This window comes from Phyllobates terribilis, unplaced genomic scaffold (genome assembly GCF_046119375.1).
Source record: "Phyllobates terribilis strain yellow unplaced genomic scaffold, ASM4611937v1 Scaffold_1__5_contigs__length_1240528914, whole genome shotgun sequence".
Taxonomy (NCBI): Eukaryota; Metazoa; Chordata; class Amphibia; order Anura; family Dendrobatidae; genus Phyllobates; species Phyllobates terribilis.
In genome coordinates, this window is record NW_027362761.1 from 1217828276 (window position 1) to 1217854227 (window position 25952).

The 25952-nt window shown below is 48.1% G+C and overlaps 1 protein-coding gene across 1 annotated transcript; it reads right to left on the reverse strand.

The window, feature by feature from the left end:
- Positions 1-1300: 1300 nt before the first annotated feature.
- LOC141229420 (vomeronasal type-2 receptor 26-like) lies at positions 1301-24438 on the reverse strand. The gene is made up of 2 exons (XM_073667474.1): positions 23925-24438; positions 1301-2190 (listed from the first exon to the last, which is right to left on the reverse strand). Exons 1-2 carry the CDS (start codon positions 24436-24438, stop codon positions 1301-1303), a joined length of 1404 nt encoding a protein of 467 aa, XP_073523575.1.
- Positions 24439-25952: the final 1514 nt, after the last annotated feature.

Consider the following 25952-nt stretch of genomic DNA (forward strand, 5'->3'; position numbering starts at 1 on the left):
TGCACACATATTTGGTATCAACGTGTTTAGAAAAGTCCGATCTATGAAAAAATAACTTTAACCCAATCTATAAAAACTGTAAAGAGAAATAAATGTCAAAATGCCAGAATAGCAGGTTTTTGGTTGCCTCAACTACACAAAAACATGCAATAAAAAGCAATCAAAGCCTCAGACCTGCCAGAAAATGAGCACCAATAAAAAAAACTGGTCACCATGCAAAAAACATCCCTCACACAGCTCCATTCAGCAAAAAAAATAAAATATTACAGGTTTTGGAAACCAAGCTAAATCAAGCTAAATTTTCGGGGGGTTTTACAATTTTTTTTCACCATTTGATTAAAACAAAATGTAAGTTTAGTATCATTGTAATTGTACTGATCTGGACATTCACATTTCAAGGTCATTTTTACTGAAAAATAAACACATAAAAACAAAACCTAAAAAGACAATTGTGGAAATGCGTTTTTTTTCTGCATTTTGAATTCACTTGGAATTTCTTTTCATTTTCCAGTAAACTGTAGATAAAATAATTATGCCAATGAAATGTACAAGTGCCTCAAAAAAGAAGCCCACACATGGTTTTGTCAGTGGGAAAATAGAAACGTTACGGCTTTTGAAAGAAGAGGAGGGAAAAATGAAAGGCCAATAATGAAAAATTTCTCTGTCCTTAGAGGGTTAAAACCATTAAGTGTAAGGACGCAAATCACACCTATAACACGATAACTCATCTCTGTTTTCATGTACATGTGATTGTGGCTCCACATCACAAGCCGAGAGTCCACAAACGACCAACAAATCCAAGAGATTTTGTCTCAGCTAGTGACATCAGAAGCTCTGCCGAATGTCACTAAGAAGATAAGGGCTCGGCAACCGGAAAGACACCAAGACTCTTCTTCCTCCAGCATCACCAGAGGTATTAAAGCAAGCGATATGCTGTTATATAAGCTGATAATAACAAAACTGTTGATTCAAATCAGGGGAATTATTATGACGATATAAACCTAGAACATTACAGCCTTAATTTAATAAGTAAAAATGTGTTGATTGGTTGCCTTCAAAGCCGGAAACTATGAAGCTCTAATGATGACACAATATGTTCTCATAGGAGGAGACAAAAGCAAAAAAAATATATATATATATATATATAATACTTTATTACATAACCATAAGAGAATTTTTATTTTGTTGTTTTAGATTTTTTGTTACTAAGTTAAATGTTTATTTCTATTTTATTTTTATTGTTATTATTTTGTATAAATTCACATTTATAATATTCAGAATAGTAATAGTTATATTTTCTCTACATTTGTCTTCTAATATTTATCTCCTTTTTGAAAAGTATCATATAACATTTTGGGAAGAATATACAGCACAATATTCCAGCACATGAGATCAATATGGTGAATATCTCCACAGCCACCATGCTCTTCCCTCTGGTGCTCAGATATGCTGGGATCATGGCAATCCAGACACTGCAGAACATCAGCATGCTGAAGGTGATGTACTTGGCCTCATTAAAGCTGTCCGGTAATGTCCTGACCATGAAAGCCAGAACAAAGCTCATAGCTGCCAGGAGCCCCAGATAACCCAACATAGAGTAGAACCAGACTTCTGAGCCTTCATTACACTGAATGATGATCCTATCAGTATAAGAAGTCATGTCCAACTCCTGATAGGGAGAGCAAACAGACATCCAAACAATGCAGATGAGAACTTGGACTGAGGAGCAGATTCCCACCACATAATTTGATGTCTTTACACCGACCCACTTCCTCCAGATGCTGCCTGGTTTGGTGGCTTTGAAGGCAATGCAGACTGTGATTGTTTTTGCAAGGACAGAAGATAGGGAAATAGAGAAGAATATCCCAAATGACGTCTGTCTCAGTAAGCAGGTGATGTCCACAGGACGACCAAGGAAGAAGAAGACACAGAGAAAACTCAGCGAGATGGAGACCAGGAGGATGAAGCTCACAGTGCGGTTATTGGCCCTCACAATTGGGTTGTCCCAGAAATGGATGAAAATTCCTAATATAAATATGGTAGCAATGAAAAATAATAAAGATGTAAATATAAAAATAATTACAATTTCATCCTCCTCATAGGACAGAAACTCATGGGATTTAGGAACACATTTCACTTTCTTCTCATCCGGCCACTCATCATCAGGACATCGGTCGCAGGTCTCACTGTCTGCAGGAAACAGAGAAATATATATGAAATTGTTGAGCTGTCCAATATTCCAATGTCCGTATAAAAGAATAACATGATTTCATATACAGTGGATATAAACAGTCTACAAACTAGTGATGAGTGACCACTAAAATACTCGAGTGCTCGGTACTCGAATCGAGCAGGTCAGATGCTCAGATAGGTTCTCCTCGAGTACGGAGTATAATGGAAGTCAATGGGAAACTACAGCATTTTTCTGGAAGACCCTACCAGAAGGGCTGAAGAGGCAAGGTAATCATTGAAAAAGATGGAAACACCACTCAAATGGAATGGGGTGAGCATGGGAAAGATGCCTGGATGCATCTCTGACTCCCAGATCTCTGTAAGGAAGAATGTTGTCAGAGTATTACTCTCCTTTTACGGACTGCCAATAAAACATACAAAACTGAAAATAAAATGGATTTTACAAAAAAAATGATAGGAAACATTCTTTCCTTGTATACTGGTATATAAGGCAAAATTAAGAAGAGAGAAAAAAAAAACCTTTCCTCCGCATCCCTTAATAGCCGGGCCATCTCTTACCGTATTTCACAGTTGACTGTGAATGCAGTATAAGACATAGTAGAGGGAGAAATAAAACAACACCCACCGATAATCACCATTAAATGTAATTAAAATTTTGTTACCCTATCTGGACATGTGGTCTGTGTGACATGGTCAGAAACATCCTATTTAATTTCTGTAGATGGACTCCGAAACTCAGAAAGCCTATGTGGACAATGCAAGAACTGCCAATAATTAGAAGGAAGAGGGACTCTGATAAACCCTGTATTAGACAATAAAGAGGACCTCATACACATTCTGTTAAAATTGTTATTTAGTGAGACTCCTAGACTCAAAGCCTATGCACTAGTGCAAGGGCTGCCAATATTTAGAAATAGGGACTGCAATACACCCTGGAAGACACGTAAAGGAGAACCTCAGAAAACCTTTTTTCCCATTTTTAAGGAGTGAGACTCCTAGACTGATAAAGCCTATCCATTAAGTGCAAGGGCTGAAAAACTTTTACCCCTGGGGGGTATACATATATATTTATAAGAGAATTATAGAGGCAGGTCTCATACACATCCTGTTAAAATTATGAAGGAATGCATAACACACAACCAGGAAAAGTTAAAAGTAAGGGTTGCTTGATGACCTTTTAAAACTTATGTCAGGGAAATGTATCGTCTCTGGCCACAAGCAATTGTCCACGTGTCGGTTGATAAATGGACATTCCTTGTAACTGCATTGGTCAGGGACCAAGTGATGTTATGGAACTTGTGTTGGTGTAAGGAGGGGACGGCACAACAGGAAACATAGTGGCAACTGGGGACCAAGTACTGAGGGACAGCCACTGTCATGAGGTTGCAGAAATGGCAACGTTTCCTGGGAAAGCAGTCTAGAAATGTGTCCGTTTAGTGTTTGGGCCTGTAGTTTGGATGACTGGGTATTTGCGTTTGTGTTCTAAGGCCTGGTGTAGAAAAAACTAAACACTGCCCTGGGACAAGGAATAAAACATGGTTGCTGATGGTGCTTCCAATTGTGCAATGACCATTGTGATGAGCCCCTTGGGGCCATGGGGTACTCAAGAGCTGGGCTGGTCGGTACAATTTGGGGTACTCACGGCGGCAGTGACCCGGTCCATGGCGGTCAATAAATGGGAAGTAAATTGTGGAATAAATAAAAGGGGAATAAAGTTTTGTGACGCCACCCATGGTATGCGGCTATAGGTGGCCATCGCTGGTGTTCAGATCCACTGTGGCTGTTGGTGATGCAGCAAAGATGGTTCAGCTCTCCACGGGCTGAGCTAAGCTCCAGGGCAGTTAAATAGGGCTTGATGAGGTAGATGTTGTTGGTGTAGTGCAAGGCAGGCAATGAAGTGAAGGACATAGCGGGGTGCAGTCTTCAAATATTTACTCACAGTTATCAATATGCTCCAGGTTACAACTTCCCCGGTTGTCCTGTGTCCTCCGGGGAAGTGATCCAGCCAACTCTCAGATAACTTGGGTGCACTTGAACGGAACCCCTTTCTTATGTACCTTCCCAGGTTGTCTCTCTCTCTGCGCTGGCTCTCTCTCTCTCCTGCCGTGCTCCTCACAGCCAGTGGCCCCGGGCCTTATTGGGCGACGTCCGGTCTGTCGCCTTTGCACTATATGGCCGCCTTTTCAACGAATGTGTGTGGTTGTTGGTTACGGCACTTGAAGATACCACAACCTCTGGTTTGCTAGCTGAGTCTTGTAGTCCTTCACTAGTCTGGGGCCAGTCCCCTACTGTGGCCTGATCCCTCCATGATCAGCGTGAACTTGGGCGCATGGGTGGCATCCCACACTCGTCGTGCCCCGAGGACCCCTTCTATCTCTGAAGCACTCCTCACTGCCCCAGTCTTCTCTCCTCACTCTCCTACTGGGCCTCTCTGACAGGGCCCCTCTCCCCCCGGTCCGCACTGACTGAACTCCTTCTCCTGGGACCCTGGACCTAGGACTGGCTCCTTCTAGATGTTTCTACCCTTCTTTTATACTCTTCCTTCAGTGCTCCCCTAAACTATTTCCTCCACCCACCTCCTCTACTTAGTTCCACCCTCCAAACAGGGACCAAGCCTGGGCTCTCCCTTAAGAGCTATCTGTACCTTCCCTTATGAAGTGGTGTAGTGTTGGATGTGAGTGTTTGAGTTTCCAGTAGTGCTCCCTCCTTACCTGAGAGTGGGGAACCACACCTCTGGCTGAGATGCAGTACCGCTGTGGCAACTGGACCCGCAGTGGTTCCACTATTGCGTAGCAGGGGGCATCAGCGCCTGCGTCCTGGACATGGTATTGGCAAGCACATAGCACAGGGTAAGAGGCAGTGGTGTCATCCGCAGACACTGATTGTGGACGCAGGTGGTCGTCCCTAAACGGATGCTTTGATGACAAGTGTCTGAGCATGCTGGTGGTGGTCAAACTTGTAGTGGTATGACCCCAGCTGATCTTGGTATGGCACAATTTGCAAATGACTGTTCTTTTATCATCTGCACTTTCTTTAAAATACAGCCAGACTGGGGTACACCTAAACCTTGGCCTGCAAACTTGCTGGTTTTTGGTACTCTGGGAACAGTGGCATGCCTTCTTCCCTCTGACCACTTCATTACATCTTCCTGCCTGTTATAGTGTGGTGGATTCCACCCCTATATTGTGCTGTCCTTGCTTTGCATGGCACTTTTACCAGGTAGGGCCAGTGACATCATTCTCCACCACTTTGTCTTCCACTTCGTGATTCTGACTTGTTGACTTCACAACATCACTTGTTGGCAATTGTTTCATCATCATCTACCTCTTGAGGCTCTAATTGCTGTTTACCACTGTTGTCTTCTTCTTCTGTGGCTGCTCAAATATTTCTGTATCACTAGATATGATCTCCTCATATCCCTCTTGAAACATGCAGGGTGAGAGGCTAGAATCAATAAATGTAAATGTAAAGAGCTCCTTGGAGTGTCCAAGTATTGGATCATTTGTCTTCTGGGACTCACCATGGAGGGAGAAAGGAGGATCAGGTTGAGGGTTATGTGGTCCAGGCTCTTGGCTCGTGAGACTAGAAAATGTGGAAGATGAGTGGTGTTGGGTAATGTACTGTAGATTCGGCGTCTATGCCTCCTGCCGGGCAGAGACGCTGTTCCCCTCACCACCACGGCCCTGGTCCGGTGTCTTCCGGATCCTGTCATGCAGCTTCTGTGGCATGCACTGCGCTCAGCTTCCCGGGCACTCTGCTTAGGGTGCGTGCTCCCTCCCTCTTAAAAGTGCCGCGCACCATCATAAAAACTCCCCGGCCAATGGCTGGAGGACTTCCCCTATTTAAAGCACCTCCTCCAATAGCGATGTGCCTGTGCAAGGTTATTGTTCCGTGTGCTAACACTTGCTTCAGCCCTCTGGTCCTGCTGCCTGTCACTCCTGCCTGCCAGTCTGTCTAACCGTCCAGCCCGCCAGTCTGTCTACAGTCCAGCCCGCCAGTCTGTCTTTAGTTCTGCCCGCCAGTCTGCCAGTTACCTGTCGTGCCCGCCAGCCTGTCTACCTGAAGCACCTGCCAGTTACTTGCCGGGCCCGCCAGCCCGTCAACCCGGAGCACCTGCAAAGTAACCTGTCGTGCCCGTCTGCTGGCCTACCAGGAGCACCTGTCGGGCTATTAGCCGTACCAGCCTGGTTATTATTATATATTATTATTATTTATTATTATAGCGCCATTTATTCCATGGCGCTTTACATGTGATAGGGGTATACATAGCAAAAACATTTACATTTATAGTCTTAACAAAACGAGTCAGCGACTGGTACAGGAGGAGCGAGGACCCTGCCCGCGAGGGCTCACAGTCTACAAATTATTATTATTATATGTTGTACCAATTTGTCACGTACCCGCTCCTCAGCACGTGACTTGGGGTTACGCCTGCAAGGGTTAATCTATCTCCTCTTACCCAATCCAGCACTCGACCTCTGTCCTATGCTGAAGGGAGCATCAATCACCCCGAACTCAGACTGCGCACCCCACTTCACACACGCTGCCACCACCCACCGGATTTGGGGCCGATGGGTCCCCTAAACTAAGACTATCGGACAATCAACAAAATCACACCATTCCTAGGGTTATGGGTTCTGTAGTGCATACAAGATTCAGGCTTATTAAAGTTTTAAGCTTTAATAGAAAAGGTACAGTGCTTATAATAAAAAGATGTTAAAAAATAGAAATAAAAAGTGATATATGACTCGCCCCCTGGTCCGTGGGGCACGCGAGTCCGGGCGATAGGGAGACGCTGGGAGTAGTAGTGGCGGCCCGGTCCTGCGGCTCAGGGTGGTCAGACCAATGGTAGTCTGCTATGCGCTTCAGATAATGTCCGACTACGCCACCTGTGGATTGCGGTTATTAGGAACCGCCGCTGCAAAGCAGTCTGCTGGGGCTAATGATGTGTGCAGCTGGGATGGTGTGACTCCCCACGGGAAGAGTGCAGCCCCAGGGCAGTGTAGTGGATGGTGGGAGTGATGGTGGTGAGAGTCCCAGTACCGGTAGTGCCGGAGGAGCGAAGGAGCACACGGACAACAAGTTACAGTCCAGGGTCTTTACTCACAGTTCGTTTTGTTCCGGGTCACTTCCGTCGGCAGTGACCGCCCGAGCCATGCTGCGTCCACCAGGTGCGGGGCTCGGTCAACTCCCAGGCAGTTCTGGAGCATGGCACAGGACCCCCTTTTATCCTTTCTCTGGCCTGCCTCACAAGTGACCCACTTTTGTCCAGCTGCCACGGACCTGTGCGGTTAAACGTGGGCCCCATCCTCCGCTGTCCTATATGGTGCCTTCCTAGCAGGTTTGATGAGGTGTCGCACCAATAGATGATCACGACGACCGGTCTTTGGCTGAGGGTAGTTTCTCCTCCACCAACTTGGGATCTAGTACCCTTAATCTGCCTGACCCTTCACCCTGGATTCTCGTGGGTTCTTAGGGTCCCTTCCACCTTCTTGTTCCTGAGCCCTTCTGTTTCTCTCTCTCTTATTCTCTTTCTCTGTTCCTTTCTGTCCCTTTCTCATGGAGCTGTGATGAGACTTAATCACAGCTCCCTTTCACCTCCTCTCTCTCTCCCCCTTGGCCTCTCTCTAGGCCCGCTCCAGAGTGGAGCTCCTACAGAACCTCCACTCCCGGTCTTCTCCTCTGGCTGAACGAACCTAGATCTAAGATGGTGCCCACCTTTTATACCTCCCTCTGACCATGAGCTCAGGTTACCAGCAACCAATGGGCTCCTACCTACGCTCAGGAACCAACCCCTATCTGCTCCTGCAGCACTGGGTGTTCCACCCCCCTCCCCACTCCAGGCAGGGACATAGTCGGTCGGTGCCTGCACTTCTGACTAGTGGGAGCACCGTTGAGCTGTCCCTCGGAAATGGAGTGTGTGTGCTGTATGCAACTAACTGAGTCCTGGTCCATACTCCATCCTTACCTGGGAGTGGAATATCACACCTCTGGTCTGAGGAGCAATACCCCTGTAGCGGCCGAACCCTCGGGGCGCTACATTCCCCCCTGGTAAAGCACAGCACGTCCTCGGGCTGGAAAAGAGCAAAAACAGTTGTTTACAGGACATGCAAAAACTTTTAAAAACTTTTTACATTTAGAAACGGACAATACGGTTCAATTCCTTTTATGGGACACACTTTTCTTTTCTTGTCACTAGAGATGAGCGGTGTTCGACTAGAACTGTTCGCCAATCTCAAATTCGAGCTGTTTTGGGCGGTGTTCGAGTTGTTCGACGAACCCGAACGATTTGCAAAAAATTCGGCTGTTCGAGGTTATGTTCGATAACTGTTCGTGCACCAAAAGCGTGTCCTGCATGTCTGGCGCTATTTAGAGCACCAATCATGCAGGGATTGTCTGCCACTCACTGTAATGCCACAGCCATGGTGGTTGTGGCATTACAGTGATTGCCCAAATCGATGGGAACAGTGCCAACAGTGAAACATGAAAAGCCGGCAATTCAGCAGCGGCATACACCTGTACCCGACAATTTAGAACCGAAAGAATAGAGAATCACACATAGATTAGATAGATATAAACATGTCAGCCACATATATACGAAGTACAGTGAAAGTGCTGCTTACTGTACTTGTCATTTAGCGTAAAGGATTTATCAAAAAAAATAATAGTGTTTTCATGCACCGTCTCTTTAAAAAAGCCGGCTGGCAATTCAGCATCTGTACCCGACAATTTATAACAGACAGAATAGAGCTTCACACATAGATTAGATAGATATAAACATGTCAGCCACATATATACGAAGTACAGTGACAGTGCTGCTTACTGTACTTGTCATTTAGCGTAAAGGATTTATCAAAAAAAATAATAGTGTTTTCATGCACCGTCTCTTTAAAAAAGCCGGCCGGCAATTCAGCAGCGGCACCCGACAATTTATAACAGACAGAATAAAGCATCACACATAGATTAGATATATAGAAACATGTCAGTCACATATATATGAAGTACAGTGATAGTGTTGGTTACTGTACTTGTCATTTAGTATTAAAATAAAGGATTTATTATTAAAAAAATTGGCGTGGGGTTCCCCTTAATTTTAGGCTCTAGCGGAGGTTAAGCAGACGGCTGGGGCAGATGTTTGAAGCCTGGGAAGGGGGTAATACCCACGGAGCTTCCCAGGCTACTAATATCAGCCCCCAGCTGAATACATAGCCTTTACTAGCTATTAAAATGGGGGACCCCCCCAAAAAAATGACGTGGGGTCCCCCCTAATTTAATAGCTAGCAAAGGCTAGGCAGACAGCTGGGGGCTGATATTAATAGCCCAGGAAGGGTGCCATGAATATTGGCCCCCTCCCAGGCTAGAAACACCAGCCGTCAGCCGCCCCAGAAATGGCGCATTCATAGGATGCGCCAATTCTGGCACTTAGCCTCGCTCTTCCACGCTGCCCTGGTGCGGTGGCAGGGGGTAATAGGGTTGGGGTTGATGTCAGCTTATAATGCCAGCTGACATCAAGCCCAGGTTAGTAATGGAGAGGCGTCTATAAGACACCCCCATAGTCAAAGTTAAAAAAAACACAAACACCCAGAATAAAGTCCTTTAATTGAAATAAAGACACAATCCTTTATTGTTCTAAATTAAACCATACTTACCGTCACGCCCATTCCAGCTGAAGCCAACGATCTCCTGCAATAAAAGAAAAATAATAAAGCAACCTCATCCTTACCTTTCCATGGTTCCCACGACAGCTTCAGCTCTGCTACATCGAGATGACAGGCTGGACCGCAGCAGAACGCTGCCATCCAGCCTCTCATCCCGCAGACACTGAGAAGCGCAGGCTTGCTTGCGCTGCTCAGCGTCTCTCTGTGACGACATCCAGATGAGCCGAGTTCATGTCCAATGAACTCGGCTCACCTCATGCACGTCACTGACAGCGTGGGAAAATTCTCACGCTGAAGCGGTGAGTGCAGGAGAATTCTCCCACGCTGTCAGTGACGTGCATAAGGTGAGCTCATGTCCAATGAACTCAGCTCACCTCCTGCACGTCACTGACAGCGTGGGAGAATTCTCCTGCACTCAGCGCTTCAGCGTGAGAATTCTCCCACGCTGAAGCGCTGAGTGCAGGAGAATTTTCCCACGCTGTCAGTGACGTGCATAAGGTGACCTCATGTCCAATGAACTCAGCTCACCTCCTGCACGTCACTGACAGCGTGGGAGAATTCTCCTGCACTCAGCGCTTCAGTGTGAGAATTCTCCCACGCTGAAGCGCTGAGTGCAGGAGAATTTTCCCACGCTGTCAGTGACGTGCATGAGGTGAGCCGAGTTCATTGGACATTAACTCGGGTCATCTGGATGCCCTCACAGAGAGACACTGTGGAGCGCAAGCAAGCCTGCGCTTCTCAGTGTCTGCGGGATGACAGGCTGGATGGCAGCGTTCTGCTGCGGTCCAGCCTGTCATCTCGATGTAGCAGAGCTGAAGCTGTCATGGGAACCATGGAAAGGTAAGGATGATGTTGCTTTATTATTTTTCTTTTATTTCAGGAGATCGTTGGCTTCAGCTGGAATGGGCGTGATGGTAAGTATGGTTTAATTTAGAACAATAAAGAATTGTGTGTTTATTTCAATTAAAGGACTTTTTTCTGGGTGTTGTGTTTTTTTTAAATACTTTACTAGAAATTCATGGTGGTCATGTCTAATATTGGCGTGACCCCATGAATTTCGGGCTCAGGGCAAGCTGATAATGCCAAGCTGGCCCTAACCCCTTTATTACCCAGTGAGCCACCGCATCAGGGCCCTGGATGAGTTGGGTACAGCGCCAGAAGATGGCGCTTCTATGAACGCGCCATTTTCCGGGGTGGCTGCGGACTGCAATTTGCAGCGGGGGTGGCCCAGAAAGCTTGGGCCTCCCTGCGCTGCGGATTCCAGCCCCCAGCTGCCTAGTTGTACCTGGCTGGGCACAAAAACAGGGCGAAGCCCCACGTCAATTTTCTTTAAATTATTTCATGAAATAATTATAAAAAAAGGGCTTCCCTATATTGTTGTGTCCGGCCAGGTACAAATAGGCAGCTGGTGGTTGGGGGCAGCCCGTTCCTGCCTGCTGTACCTGGCTGGACACAAATATAGTGCGAAGCCCCACGTCAATTTTTTTTAAATTATTTCATGAATTTCCTGAAATAATTTAAAAAAATTGAAGTGGGGCTTCGCACTATATTTGTGTCCAGCCAGGTACAGCAGGCAGGAACGGGCTGCCCCCATCCACCAGCTGCCTATTTGTACCTGGCCGGACACAACAATATAGGGAAGCCCTTTTTTTCTTAATTATTTCATGAATTTCATGAAATAATTAAAAAAAATTGAAGTGGGGCTTCGCACTATATTTGTGTCCAGCCAGGTACAGCAGGCAGGAACGGGCTGCCCCCATCCACCAGCTGCCTATTTGTACCTGGCCGGACACAACAATATAGGGAAGGCCTTTTTTTCTTAATTATTTCATGAATTTCATGAAATAATTAAAAAAAAAGTACGTGGGGCTTCGCCCTATTTTTGTGTCCAGCCAGGTACAACTAGGCAGCTGGGGGCTGGAATCCGCAGCGCAGGGAGGCCCAAGCTTTCTGGGCCCCCCCCCGCTACAAATTGCAGTCCGCAGCCACCCCGGAAAATGGCGCGTTCATAGAAGCGCCATCTTCTGGCGCTGTACCCAACTCATCCAGGGCCCTGGTGCGGTGGCTCACTGGGTAATAAAGGGGTTAGGGCCAGCTTGGTATTATCAGCTGGCCCCAAGCCCAAAATTCATGGGGTCACGCCAGTATTAGACATGACCGCCATGAATTTCTAGTAAAGTATTTAAAAAAAACACAACACCCAGAATAAAGTCCTTTAATTGAAATAAAGACACAATTCTTTATTGTTCTAAATTAAACCATACTTACCATCACACCCATTCCAGCTGAAGCCAACGATCTCCTGCAATAAAAGAAAAATAATAAACCAACCTCATCCTTACCTTTCCATGGTTCCCACGACAGCTTCAGCTCTGCTACATCGAGATGACTGGCTGGACCGCAGCAGAACGCTGCCATCCAGTCTGTCATCCCGCAGACACTGAGAAGCGCAGGCATGCTTGCGCTCCTCACTGTCTCGCTGTGACGGCATCCAGATGAGCCGAGGTCATGTCCAATGAACTCGGCTCACCTCATGCACGTCACTGACAGCGTGGGAAAATTCTCACGCTGAAGTGCTGAGTGCAGGAGAATTCTCCCACGCTGTCAGTGATGTGCATGAGGTGAGCTCATGTCCAATGAACTCAGCTCACCTCCTGCACGTCACTGACAGCGTGGGAAAATTCTCCTGCAATCAGCGCTTCAGCGTGAGAATTTTCCCACGCTGTCAGTGACGTGCATGAGGTGAGCCGAGTTCATTGGACATGAACTCGGCTCATCTGGATGTCGTCACAGAGAGACGCTGAGCAGCGCAAGCAAGCCTGCGCTTCTCAGTGTCTGCGGGATGACAGGCTGGATGGCAGCGTTCTGCTGCGGTCCAGCCTGTCATCTCGATGTAGCAGAGCTGAAGCTGTCGTGGGAACCATGGAAAGGTAAGGATGAGGTTGCTTTATTATTTTTCTTTTATTGCAGGAGATCGTTGGCTTCAGCTGGAATGGGCGTGATGGTAAGTATGGTTTAATTTAGAACAATAAAGGATTGTGTCTTTATTTCAATTAAAGGACTTTATTCTGGGTGTTTGTGTTTTTTTTAACTTTGACTATGGGGTTAGTAATGGGGGTGTCTTATAGACGCCTCTCCATTACTAACCTGGGCTTGATGTCAGCTGGCATTATAAGCTGACATCAACCCCAACCCTATTACCCCCTGCCACCGCACCAGGGCAGCGTGGAAGAGCGAGGCTAAGTGCCAGAATTGGCGCATCCTATGAATGCGCCATTTCTGGGGCGGCTGACGGCTGGTGTTTCTAGCCTGGGAGGGGGCCAATATTCATGGCTCCCTTCCTGGGCTATTAATATCAGCCCCCAGCTGTCTGCCTAGCCTTTGCTAGCTATTAAATTAGGGGGGACCCCACGTCATTTTTTTTGAGGGGTCCCCCATTTTAATAGCTAGTAAAGGCTATGTATTCAGCTGGGGGCTGATATTAGTAGCCTGGGAAGCTCCGTGGGTATTACCCCCTTCCCAGGCTTCAAACATCTGCCCCAGCCGTCTGTTTAACCTCCGCTAGAGCCTAAAATTAAGGGGAACCCCACGCCAATTTTTTTAATACTAAATCCTTTATTTTAATACTAAATGACAAGTACAGTAACCAACACTATCACTGTACTTCATATATATGTGACTGACATGTTTCTATCTATCTAATCTATGTGTGATGCTCTATCTTTCTGTTCTAAATTGTCGGGTACCGCTGCTGAATTGCCGGCCGGCTTTTTTAAAGAGACAGTGCATGAAAACACTATTATTTTTTTAAATAAATCCTTTACACTAAATGACAAGTACAGTAAGCAACACTATCACTGTACTTATTATATATGTGACTGACATGTTTCTATCTATCTAATCTATGTGTGAAGCTCTATTCTTTCTGTTCTAAATTGTCGGGTACAGATGCTGAATTGCCGGCCGGCTTTTTTAAAGAGACGGTGCACGAAAACACTAATATTTTTTTTAATAAATCCTTTACACTAAATGACAAGTGCAGTAACCAACACTGTCACTGTGCTTCTTATATGTGTGACTGACATGTTTCTATCTATCTAATCTATGTGTGATGCTCTATTCCTTCTTGTCTAAATTGTCGGGTACCGGTGTATGCCGCTGCTGAATTTGCCGGCCGGCTTTTTTAAAGAGAGTGTCTTCTGAGCAGTTTGTCAGCTTTTGGACACCTTTGCAGGTGTTTTCTATGTGTTTCTATGTGTTTTTGTTTGCCTGCCATTGGTTTAAACGGTGTTCGACGGTGTTCTAAGGTGTTCGACGAACAGTTCGACGAACAGTTCCTCGAACATCCCGGTGTTCGACGAACCGAACCGAACCCGAACACTACGGGGGTGGCTCAACACTACTTGTCACGCTATTATAAAACACATACTAATACTTCTGGAACTCTTTTGACATATAAACACTATAGAAAACATTCACATTACTATCTAGCAGCATATAAAAACTTTTCATTTAAAACATTTGCAGGAAAACATTTTTACAACACATTCTTGGATCCTGGCTGCGGTGCAACTTGCGACCACGTGTTCTTTCCTCTTAAAGGTGCTACAGTCCAGTAAACTTGTCTTGAGGTAGACGTTGCGGTTTTTGTATAAAACCAGTAGGGGGCGCTTTAGGAAGCGCAACTATATACAAGGGGTGGCCGCTCTCAGTCCTTGGCCAGTTTTGGGAAGGGAAATGGCTGCTCACAGTCCTCAGCCTGTTAGGGGATGAGGGGCACACAGGTAACAGTTTAATACTTGTCCCAACGGGGACCACACTTTCAATACGGGAACAGTCCCAAAAACAATTCTGATACTCTGACGGGTAACTATGTACACAGGTACTTTGCTACTTACTAGTAGCGGTGTCCTCCATATGCTACTTCTTCCTCCTCATATGGTTCTTCAGACCCGTCCGGGTCCTCTTGGCTCTCCTCATAGCCGCGGTGTTGAAGCTCCTCCTCAGTGAGCCGATGAACATGTAGGGCGTATGGTCCTTTTGCACCTACGTGGCGGGTGAAGGTGACCACATCACCAGGGTACAAGTCATGGCCACGATGTCCCTCAGGTAGATGACTCTCAACGTCCCTGCGGGTCACAAAGACGTCGCCTGCGGTTTCTGGGCCCCTGATGAAACCCCAGCCATTTTCCATGTGGAATTTGACTATGGTCCCGGTGATTCGGGGACCACGGGCTGCTTGGGGGTCTTGGCGGGCCTTGCGTTTTTGCTCAGCACTCTGGGCTTGGAGCCATTCCTCTCTGACGCGCCTCTCTCGTCGCTCCCGCTCAAAGGTCGCCAGTTGCTGATGACAGGCCTCCAGACGACGGACCGCGTCTGCCCGGGTCTCTTGAGAGAACCCCATCAAGTTCTCGCCGGTGGGGTCTCACGCAAATTGGATGTCCTCCAGTGGGGGTAGGGTGACCTCCATGGGTTCTGGAGCCGGTATCAGAGGCTCGCATTGGGGCTGGGCCTTCCATGGCTGACTGCTGATTACTTCAGCCGGCCACTCCAGCGGCAGTCCATCCGGACCGGTGTGATGGGCAATCAGGTCCACACCCAGTCGTGGTATAGTGGAGGGACCTGATCTGGGAGCAGCGCCCGGGGGCACTCGGCCTTGCGACCAGGCCGGGGGTCTCTCGGTTGCGCTAGGTGGCAGTCCCGTCCGGGACAGGGGCGCAGGCTTAGCGATGGCGCCCGGGTCATCCAGGCCTTGCGACCGGGCCGATGATGCTTCCTGCTTTACGGCGTCCGGGGTCAAGGGGCGTGGTGCCGGGCGGGGCGTGGCCGCGGAGCTCGCCGCTTGAGGCCTAGCGGGGAGCAGTGGCGGCGCAGCAACAGGTGCGGTGAGTGGGGCTTCTGGTGCTGCTACAAGAGGCTTGGGCAGGCTTGCGGTTGCTGGGCTTGGGGTGGTGACGTCCCCTTCACTTGCCTCAGTCCTCGTGGCTCCCTCTGCGGCGTTGCCTCCGGTCCTCTCTCCTCCTGCACCGTCCTCAGAGGCAGGCAAACCCCGGGGTGCGGCTGAGGCCTGTCGCTGGTGGGTCTCGGCCTGCCGGGCCAATTCCTTTCTCCACTCGGTGAGTGCATCTCGCTGCGCCCGGACCATCCTCCACTCCAGGTCCTCCAGTGCAGCTTGCGCACGCTCCGGGTCTCTGGGGAGCTGCGCCAGGACTTCCGCTAGGCTGCAGAGCGGTTCGGCCTGCAGCAGGCTTCGGGCCAGGAGGCTGTTGCTGCTGAGGGCGTCCATCCCCGGGTGCGGTCTGTCTGGACTGATCCAGACCACCCTCTGCCCCGCAGTTTTCTTCTCTTCCCACCCCCATTGGGGGTGGCCCCGGGGCAATTTGGTGACAATCACTTTCAGGGGCAGCCCCCCCATGTTGATGGACATCTCCACTGCTGCATTCATGGCTGGTGGGGGCGGGCTCCTTCTTTGGCGCCATTCTGGGACCTGGCCCACGATGGGAGGTGGCTTCCTGCTGTCTTTTGGTGCGCACATAATGGCGTCCGCTCTGCCAGGGCGGGAAAAATGGATGAAGATGGCGGGAAACGGTCCAAGATGGCATCTGATGGCGGGAATCGGCTCCTGATGGCGGGAAACTACTCCGGACGGCGGGAAACTTCTTTTTAAGGTACATGTGCAGTTTTCTTCAGGCACGCAATACCCGCTTGTGGCGGGTTGGTAATGATCCTGCCGACTACTCCAAAGCTGACTCGCCCCCTGGGACGTGGGGCACGCGGGTCTGGGCGATAGGGAGATGCTGGGAGTAGTAGTGTTAGAACCTTGCTGTTAGGTTTTTTTTCCTTTGCTGGTCACATGACCTTGTTGGCCTATTTAATCCTGCTCCGCCCTTCTGGCTTTGCTGGACTTCATTGTATATCTACTTTCTAGCTAGCCTGTGCTCTGTGTCTTGCTCTGTTAGTTTGCTTGGTCTACTGACCTCTATGTTCTATATATTTTGTTTTTTCGTCTGTCTGCTACTATTTCTGTTAGGAGGTGTCCCATATTCCTCCCAGTCCTTAGTACTTGTAGGGATTCCTCCCCCACATCTATAGGTCTTCGTACAGACTAGCTTAGGACTTTAGCAGGTCTGATCGCAGGATCAGGTTCCCTGTTACATCGTAGGGATTCAGCTGAGTTCTATCGTAGGGACAGATCTCCTCTCTTTCCTTAGCTCTGGTAGCAGAACATAACAGTAAGTCCAGCCAGCAAATTCTCTAAGGAAAGATTTTTTTGTTCCATCATGGTGTCGGTTCAGGATTTGGCTAAACACCTGCAGGGACTCTCTCTGGAAGTGGCCGAGCTCCGTCAGCACGTGAGTAACTGTCCTGGAGCATATTTCTTGGAGCCTAAGGTATGTTTGCCGGATTTATTTTTTGGTGAACATCGAGAATTTTTTTCATTTAAAAATGCTTGCTTATTGTATTTTCGTTTGAGACCCAAGTCCTCTGGGGATGAATCCCAGCGCGTAGGGTTCATAATGTCACTTTTGCGCAAAGAGCCTCAGGAGTGGGCCTTTTCTTTGCAACCTAGTGATACATGCTTCAGATCAGTGGATAGTTTTTTTTTCTGCTTTAGGACTATTATATGATGATCCTGACCGTGTCGCATCAGCTGAGACTGAGTTGAGACGTTTAAAACAAGGATCAGGTAATGTCGAAAAATATTGTACTCATTTTCGTCGTTGGTCCACTCAAACAGGGTGGAACGATTCTGCTCTGAAAAGTCTATTTCTTGCTGGGCTCAGTGAAAGGGTTAAAGACCTGCTAATTGCTTATTCTACACCTGAGGTTTTGCAACAGGCTATGCAATTAGCTATACGGGTGGATAGAAGACTGCGTGCTAGGGTTAATGAGAGCAAATCCTCTGCTATGTCAGTTTCTGGTTATGATAATGTGTGTACTAACAGTGGTGAACCGATGGAGATTGGATCGGTGGCACCTCGCTCTCAAGAAAAAGACCGTCGTTTTTCGAAAGGCTTGTGTTTCTATTGCGGAAAATCTGGTCATTTGATTAAAGGCTGTGAGCTTCGTATGAAGAAAGAAAAAAAAATGGTCAGTCATGCCCGTATTGCCTGTTTAAATTCCAAGGGTATATTTTTAGCTGCTTCCACGATTGCTCAGGAAAAATTAATGGAATTTCGGGTGTTTGTTGATTGCGGGTCTACACTGAATGTAATTGATGGGGGATTCGTGGAAAAACTCAATTTAAAACCTGAACCTTTATCATCCCCCATTGCTGTGGTTTCTGTGGATGGTTCCCCTTTGAAGAATATTACTCTCAAGGTCTGTGAATTTCCTCTCACTATTAATGGTGTTCACCATGAGAAATTGGATTTGGTAGTGTTGAATAACTTGCCTTCTCCAGTAATATTGGGATTGCCCTGGTTAAAATTTCACAATCCTGTACTGGATTGGTCTACCAGTGAAATTAAATCCTGGAGCCATAAATGTTATGACAAGTGTTGTAACGGGCGTATTGCAGCTTTGGATAGGGGAGAATTGCCTGTTCCTATTCAGGATTTTTGGAGAGTTTTTTCTGAGAAAGAATCGCAGGTTTTGCCTCCCCATAGAGACTATGATTGTTCTATTGAATTTGTCCCTGGAGCGACTCTTCCTAAAAGTCGTTTATTTAACCTTACTATTCCTGAGAGGAGGGCTTTGGAGGAATACATACAGACAAGTTTGGCCGCCGGTCACATTAGGCCCTCTAAGTCTCCTGTGGCGGTTGGATTTTTTTTTGTAAAAAAAAAGGACGGCGGTTTACGTCCTTGTCTGGATTTTCGTGAGATTAACAAAATTACGGTACGCAATCCTTACCCACTGCCATTGATTCCTGATCTGTTTAACCAGTTATTGGGGGCCAAGTGGTTCTCTAAAATTGACCTTAAGGGGGCATACAATCTGTTGCGCATGAAGGAGGGTGATGAATGGAAGACTGCTTTTAACACTCCTGTGGGTCATTTTGAGAATCTGGTTATGCCTTTTGGTCTTACTAATGCTCCTGCATTTTTTCAGAATCTGATTAATGACATCCTTAGACCTTTGATCGGTAAAAATGTGGTTGTGTATTTGGATGACATTTTGATTTATTCGCCAGATCTGGAGTCTCATTGGCGGAGCGTGCGTGAGGTATTACAGTTATTAATGGACAATTCGCTTTTTGCTAAGCTGGAGAAATGTGAGTTCGCTGTACAGAGAATTAGTTTTTTGGGCTACATTATCTCCAGCAAAGGTTTTGAGATGGATCCGGTTAAGGTTCAGGCTGTGCAGGAATGGCCTAGGCCTATTGGTTTGAAATCGATACAGAGGTTTTTGGGTTTCGCCAATTACTATAGAAAATTCATAAAAAATTTTTCTAGTATTGTCAAACCTCTGACTGATCTCACCAGGAAAGGTGCTGATGCGGTTCAGTGGTCTTCTGAGGCCATTGAAGCTTTTGTGTATCTCAAGGAGAGGTTCACCTCTGCTCCCATCCTTATGCAGCCTGATGTTACTAAGCCGTTTTTGGTTGAGGTTGATGCTTCCTCTGTGGGGGTTGGCGCAGTATTGTCTCAGGATAACGGGGATGGATTACATCCCTGTGCCTTTTTTTCAAAAAAATTTTCGGAGACTGAATTGAATTACGATATTGGTAATCGGGAATTATTAGCTATTAAACTCGCATTTGAACACTGGCGCCACTTCCTGGAAGGTGCGGAATTTCCCGTTCAGGTTCTTACGGATCATAAAAATCTGATATATCTTGACGCTGCCAAGCGCCTGAATGCCCGTCAGGCTAGGTGGGCACTGTTTTTCTCGCGGTTTAATTTCTCCGTTACTTACATCCCTGGTACTAAGAATGTTAAGGCGGATGCCTTGTCTCGCAGTTTTTCTCCCATAGTCGGTGCTGAGAAAGAGGAAAACATTTTACAAGAAGGTGTTGTGATAGCTGCTTTAGACTCCGTTTTGGAAGATGAGATTCTTAAAGCTCAGGAGAATGCCCCATCTAACACTCCTCATGGGAGGTTGTTTGTGCCTGGGACCTTTAGGAGAGATTTGTTTGTTGAGTGTCACGAATCTCGGTTGGCAGGTCATCCCGGAATCTCTGAGACCAAGAGACTGGTGGGTCGCAGTTTTTGGTGGCCTGGATGGCAGAAGGAAGTCATTAAGTGGGTACGCCAATGTACTGTATGTGCTAGATCTAAGTCCTCACATACTCCTGCTGCGGGGTTGCTTTGTCCTTTGGAGGTCCCCAGTGCTCCTTGGACACATTTGGCTATGGACTTTATAACTGACCTTCCCCCCTCTGAGGGTTTTACTGTCATCTGGGTGGTCGTGGACCGTTTTAGCAAGATGTGTCACTTGGTTCCCTTCGTCAAACTGCCCTGCGCTAAAACTCTCGCTAAGGCCTTTGTCAAGGAAATTGTCAGACTTCATGGCGTTCCTACTGACATTGTTTCTGATAGGGGTCCTCAGTTCGTGGCTCGTTTTTGGCGTGCCTTTTGTGACAGGTTGGGAATTCATTTGTCGTTTTCGTCCGGATATCATCCTGAATCTAATGGCCAGACAGAAAGGAAAAACCAGGATGTTGAGCAGTTCTTGCGTTGTTTTGTGGCAGACAATCAAGAGGGGTGGTCTGAGTTTCTGCCACTTGCCGAATTTGCTCTGAACAATCATACATCTTCTTCTGCTGGTTGTTCGCCTTTTTTTTGTTGTTCTGGGAGACATCCGTCGTTTGGGTCGTTCTCCAAGTTGGGATCTGCCGTGCCTGAGGAGGAGAATTTTTCCGGTGATTTGGAAAGAGTTTGGACGGATGTGCGTGGTAATCTTCAGGAGGCCAACAGAAAATCTAAAGACTACTTTGATAGGAAACGACAGGAAGTTTTGTTCGCTGTTGGTGACATGGTTTGGTTGTCCTCTAGGAATCTGCGGTTGAGGATTCCTTCTAAGAAATTGGGTCCCAAGTTTGTAGGGCCCTTTAAGGTGCTTCAGGTTGTCAACCAATCTGCTGTTAGGTTGGAGGTTCCTACCTCCTGGAGAATTAATCCGGTCTTTCATGTCTCTCTGTTAAAAAAAGCTGTTGTGTCGGATGGTGACGCCTCTGCCTCTGTTCCTCCGGTGGTGGAGGACGGGGAATATGAAATTTCTCGCATCCTTGACTCTAGACGGTATAGAGGTAGTTTGCAGTATCTTGTGGCCTGGAAAGGTTTTGGACCCGAGGATAACTCTTGGGTGAGGTCAGATGATGTTTCCGCATCCAGACTTATCAGAGCGTTTCACAGGAGATTTCCTGATAAGCCTGGTCCTAGGGGATCCGGAGGATCCTCTTAGAAGGGGGGGTACTGTTAGAACCTTGCTGTTAGGTTTTTTTTCCTTTGCTGGTCACATGACCTTGTTGGCCTATTTAATCCTGCTCCGCCCTTCTGGCTTTGCTGGACTTCATTGTATATCTACTTTCTAGCTAGCCTGTGCTCTGTGTCTTGCTCTGTTAGTTTGCTTGGTCTACTGACCTCTATGTTCTATATATTTTGTTTGTTCGTCTGTCTGCTACTATTTCTGTTAGGAGGTGTCCCATATTCCTCCCAGTCCTTAGTACTTGTAGGGATTCCTCCCCCACATCTATAGGTCTTCGTACAGACTAGCTTAGGACTTTAGCAGGTTTGATCGCAGGATCAGGTTCCCTGTTACATCGTAGGGATTCAGCTGAGTTCTATCGTAGGGACAGATCTCCTCTCTTTCCTTAGCTCTGGTAGCAGAACATAACAAGTAGTGGCGGCCCGGTCCCGCGGCTCAGGGTGGTCAGACCAATGGTAGACTGCTATGCGCTTCAGATAATGTCCGACTACGCCACCCGTGGATTGCGGTTATTAGGAACCGCCGCTGCAAAGCAGTCCGCTGGGGCTGATGATGTGTGCAGCTGGGATGGTGTGACTCCCCACGGGAAGAGTGCGGCCCCAGGGCAGTGTAGTGGATGGTGGGAGTGATGGTGGTGAGAGTCCCAGTACCGCTAGTGCCGGAGGAGCGAAGGAGCACACGGACAACAAGTTACAGTCCAGGGTCTTTACTCACAGTTCGTTTGTTCCGGGTCACTTCCGTCGGCAGTGACCGCCCGAGCCGTGCTGCGTCCACCAGGTGCGGGGCTCGGTCAACTCCCAGGCAGTTCTGGAGCATGGCACAGGACCCCCTTTTATCCTTTCTCTGGCCTGCCTCACAAGTGACCCACTTTTGTCCAGCTGCCACGGACCTGTGCGGATAAACGTGGGCCCCGTCCTCCGCTGTCCTATATGGTGCCTTCCTAGCAGGTTTGATGAGGTGTTGCACCAATACATGATCACGACGACTGGTCTTTGGCTGAGGGTAGTTTCTCCTCCACCAACTTGGGATCCGGTACACTTAATCTGCCTGACCCTTCACCCTGGATTCTCGTGGGTTCTTAGGGTCCCTTCCACCTTCTTGTTCCTGAGCCCTTCTGTTTCTCTCTCTGTTCTTCTCTTTCTCTGTTCCTTTCTGTCCCTTTCTCGTGGAGCTGTGATGAGACTTAATCACAGCTCCCTTTCACCTCCTCTCTCTCTCCCCCTCGGCCTCTCTCTAGGCCCGCTCCAGAGTGGAGCTCCTACAGAGCCTCCACTCCTCGTCTTCTCCTCTAGCTGAACGAACCTAGATCTAAGATGGTGCCCACCTTTTATACCTCCCTCTGACCATGAGCCCAGGTGACCAGCAACCAATGGGCTCCTACCTACGCTCAGGAACCAACCCCTATCTGCCCCTGCAGCACTGGGTGTTCCACCCCCCTCCCCACTCCAGGCAGGGACATAGTCGGTCGTGCCTGCACTTCTGTCTAGTGGGAGCACCGTTGAGCTGTCCCTCGGAAATGGGGTGTGTGTGCTGTATGCAACTAACTGAGCCCTGGTCCATACTCCATCCTTACCTGGGAGTGGAATATCACACCTCTGGTCTGAGGAGCAATACCCCTGTAGCGGCCGAACCCTCGGGGCGCTACACATACAGATATGAAAACAGCATGAAAATAAACAGGAGAACTTACAGAACCCTAAACTTGGTCTTCTGTAGCCCGATAGGGAAGGCAGAAATATGGGATGATGATCACAGCAGTGCTCGGCTGCCCCATCTCTGTGACAACAGATTTTAGCCTGTAGGATCCAGTTATAGACCCGGACTGGGGGTCAGATTTCTATACCAGCCCTCCATTTAAACATTATAATTCTGGGTCTATGATTGGACCCTCGCTTATTTAGCCGTGCATATATTATGTTGTACAAATGTTTCTTGTCTCCTCTAACTAGGTCTCTTGAACTTTGTTTGCAGTTCACTATTTGAGATGGCTTCTATCTCTTATCAATTCTCTTCCTCTTTGAGGCTCCCTCTAGGTGTGATTTATTGCCCTGGTGGTAGGACGCCCCCTGGGGAGACTGGAGTCAGTGTGACTGGTAAGATGGCTTGTGCTTAGATTGTGACCTGTGTGTGTTGTTGAGTTAACCCTTAGCTTGTATCCAATCCCCTCAAATACATATTTCACTACACCTCACCCCATATGAACATGCATGGGGGCTGACTTACAGGTCGGCTCCCTAGCACGTATCTGTCTCCGGACCACCTTGGCGTGATTAGCCATCAGCATTGCAGTGATCAATCCCTTTCTTATGTTGGATGGTGAAATCATATTGGTGTAATATCAGGCTCCATCTAAGCAATGTCCCGTTGACCCCCACTACTCTGTTGACCCAGCTCAGCGGGTTATGATCTGTGATCACGGTGAAGTTGCACCCATACAGATAGGGTTGTAGTTTTTGCAGGGCCCACACAATAGCTAAACACTCCTTCTCTATTGTGGCATACGCTACCTCTCTGGGCAGGAGTTTCCTGCTTAGGTACAGGATTGGTGCTCCTCACCTTGCTGGTTCACCTGGCTGAGAACGGCACCTAGCCCTTAAGTGCTGGCATCTGTCTGCACCACGAACCTGCGAGTGAAATCTGGGGCCTGAAGGTCGGGTGAACTGGCCAATGCTTACTTTAGGGCAGAGAATGATTCCTCACACTGAGGAGTCCAGGACACAATTTGGGGAAGCTTCCTCCTGGTCAGGTCAGTTAATGGCTTAGCCAGGGCACTGTTGACGGGCACAAACCTCCTGTAATAGCCAGTCGTACCCAGGAAGGACAGTACCTGTTTCTTGGTTCGTGGGGTGGGCCAGGCTGTAATGGCTTCTACCTTCCCTTGTTCAGGTTTTAGCAGACCTCCCCCCACCCGGTGTCTGAGGTTTTGTACTTCCCTCATGGCTACCTGACACTTCCCAGGCTTCACAGTCAGACCTGCCATGTGATGCCTCTGCAACACCTGAGAAAGATGAGCAAGATGTTCCTCCCAGGAGTTACTAAAAATGGCTATATCATCCAAATAAGCAACAGCAAACCCCTCAAATCCTTCCAATAGGTGATTTACCAGCCCCTGGAAGGTGGCAGGGGCATTCTTCATCCCAAATGTCATCACCAAAAATTCAAATTGCCCAAATGGCGTTATAAAGGCCGACCTTTCCGGAGCTTCTTTGGTCATGGGTATCTGCCAATATCGCCTACTCAGGTTATCTACCTGGACCACCTTTCAGCCTGCCTGCTGTGCTCATGCGCTGTACCGGTCAGTTCCTGCCTTCTGACCCGTGGGAGTCACCTACTCTCACACATGGTCGGTCCCAGAGTGGCACCTGGTCCACCTGCCTGGGTCCTCCCTTGTTCACGGAGTCGACTAAGCCGCCATGTGACCTTGGTTGGGCCGAGTAGCCACTTAGTCATGCCCTTCTTGTCCCTCCCTGCACTGAAGCACAGAGGTTCCAACACCCAGACTCGTTACTGTTTGCACAGGCCATGGAAACCGGTGGCCCCCAGACTCCTTTGCTCTCTGACCTGTACCAGGAGGTCTCACATCAGAGATCCCAAAAGGAGACTATCTGACCTCTCTGCGGAATGTCAACTCCCGCCTGGACCCCCTGTCCACCCCGTCTGTGTCCGTCTCTAGCCGAGCGTCACCCGCTTCAGCGGCACCTCAACGTACTGGAGCAATGGTACCCAGCTCTGAACCCCGGCTCTCTGCGCTTTCACGTTTTGTTGGTGACCCCGTCTTATGTCGGGGCTTCTTAAATCAATTTACGCTGCACTTTGAAATCCTGACACATCAGTTACCCTCTGACAGGACCATGGTGGCGTTCATCATGTCCAACCTCAATGTGGAGGCATTGGCGTAGCTAAACCCTCTGTTGGAAAGAGGGGATCCCCTGGTGTCCGATCTTCCAGCTTTCCTCACTGCCTTCCAGAAAGTCTTCGATGAGCCCGGATGAAAATATTGTACTGCCTCCTCACTTCTGCGTCTCCGCCAAAGGAGCCTCTCCATGGGCCAGTATGCCATAATCTCCGAACTCTCGCATCTAAGCTTGCCTGGAACAACGAGGCCCTGGTGTCCACATTCTGGGATGATCTTTCCGGTCGGATTAAGGATGAGCTAGCTGGTCGTGACATCCCTACCATCCTGGAAGACCTGATGTCATTAGCTACCCGGATTGACATCCGTTTTCAGGAAAGTACCAAGGAGACTACCCAGGAGAAAAGATTTCTTGCTCCTCTATTCCAAAAGCCTGCCTCTCAATCAGCAATTCCCTTGGTATGTTCGCCTGAGCCCATGCAAACTGACAAAACCAAGATGGTCAAGTCTCGCCAGGAGACGAGGGTAGTTGCTTTTATTGTGGCAGTAAAGAGCATCTGATCCATTCCTGCCCAGTGAGGCCGGGAAACTCCTGTATCTAGGACCGCTCGAAGAGGTCGTCCTAGGCAAGAGTGAATCCTCTTTGTCGTTTACCTTGTCTGTTTCTATTTCCAGTGGTGAGACCTGCTTCTTCAAGACTGCCCATCTGGATTCCAGAGCCGATGAGAATCTCATTCAACAGGCTGTTGTGGAGCAGTATCATATTCCTACTGTACGTCTGGCTGAACCGTTGGCAGTTGCCTCCGTAGATGGGAGGCTTCTTCCGGAGACCATCTTGCTCGTCACAGAGCCTGTAACCCTTCAAATGGGAATGC

What these genes read in the sequence shown, in the direction of transcription:
- LOC141229420 (XM_073667474.1), bottom strand. Translation starts at nt 24,438, where the DNA reads ATGACCAAAGAAGCTCCGGAAAGGTCGGCCTTTATAACGCCATTTGGG. An exon ending in TGTGTCCTGGACTCCTCAGT is followed by an intron (nt 2,191 to 23,924) that starts GTGAGGAATCAT and finishes TGTTTCCTGCAG; the next exon opens with ACAGTGAGACCTGCGACCGA.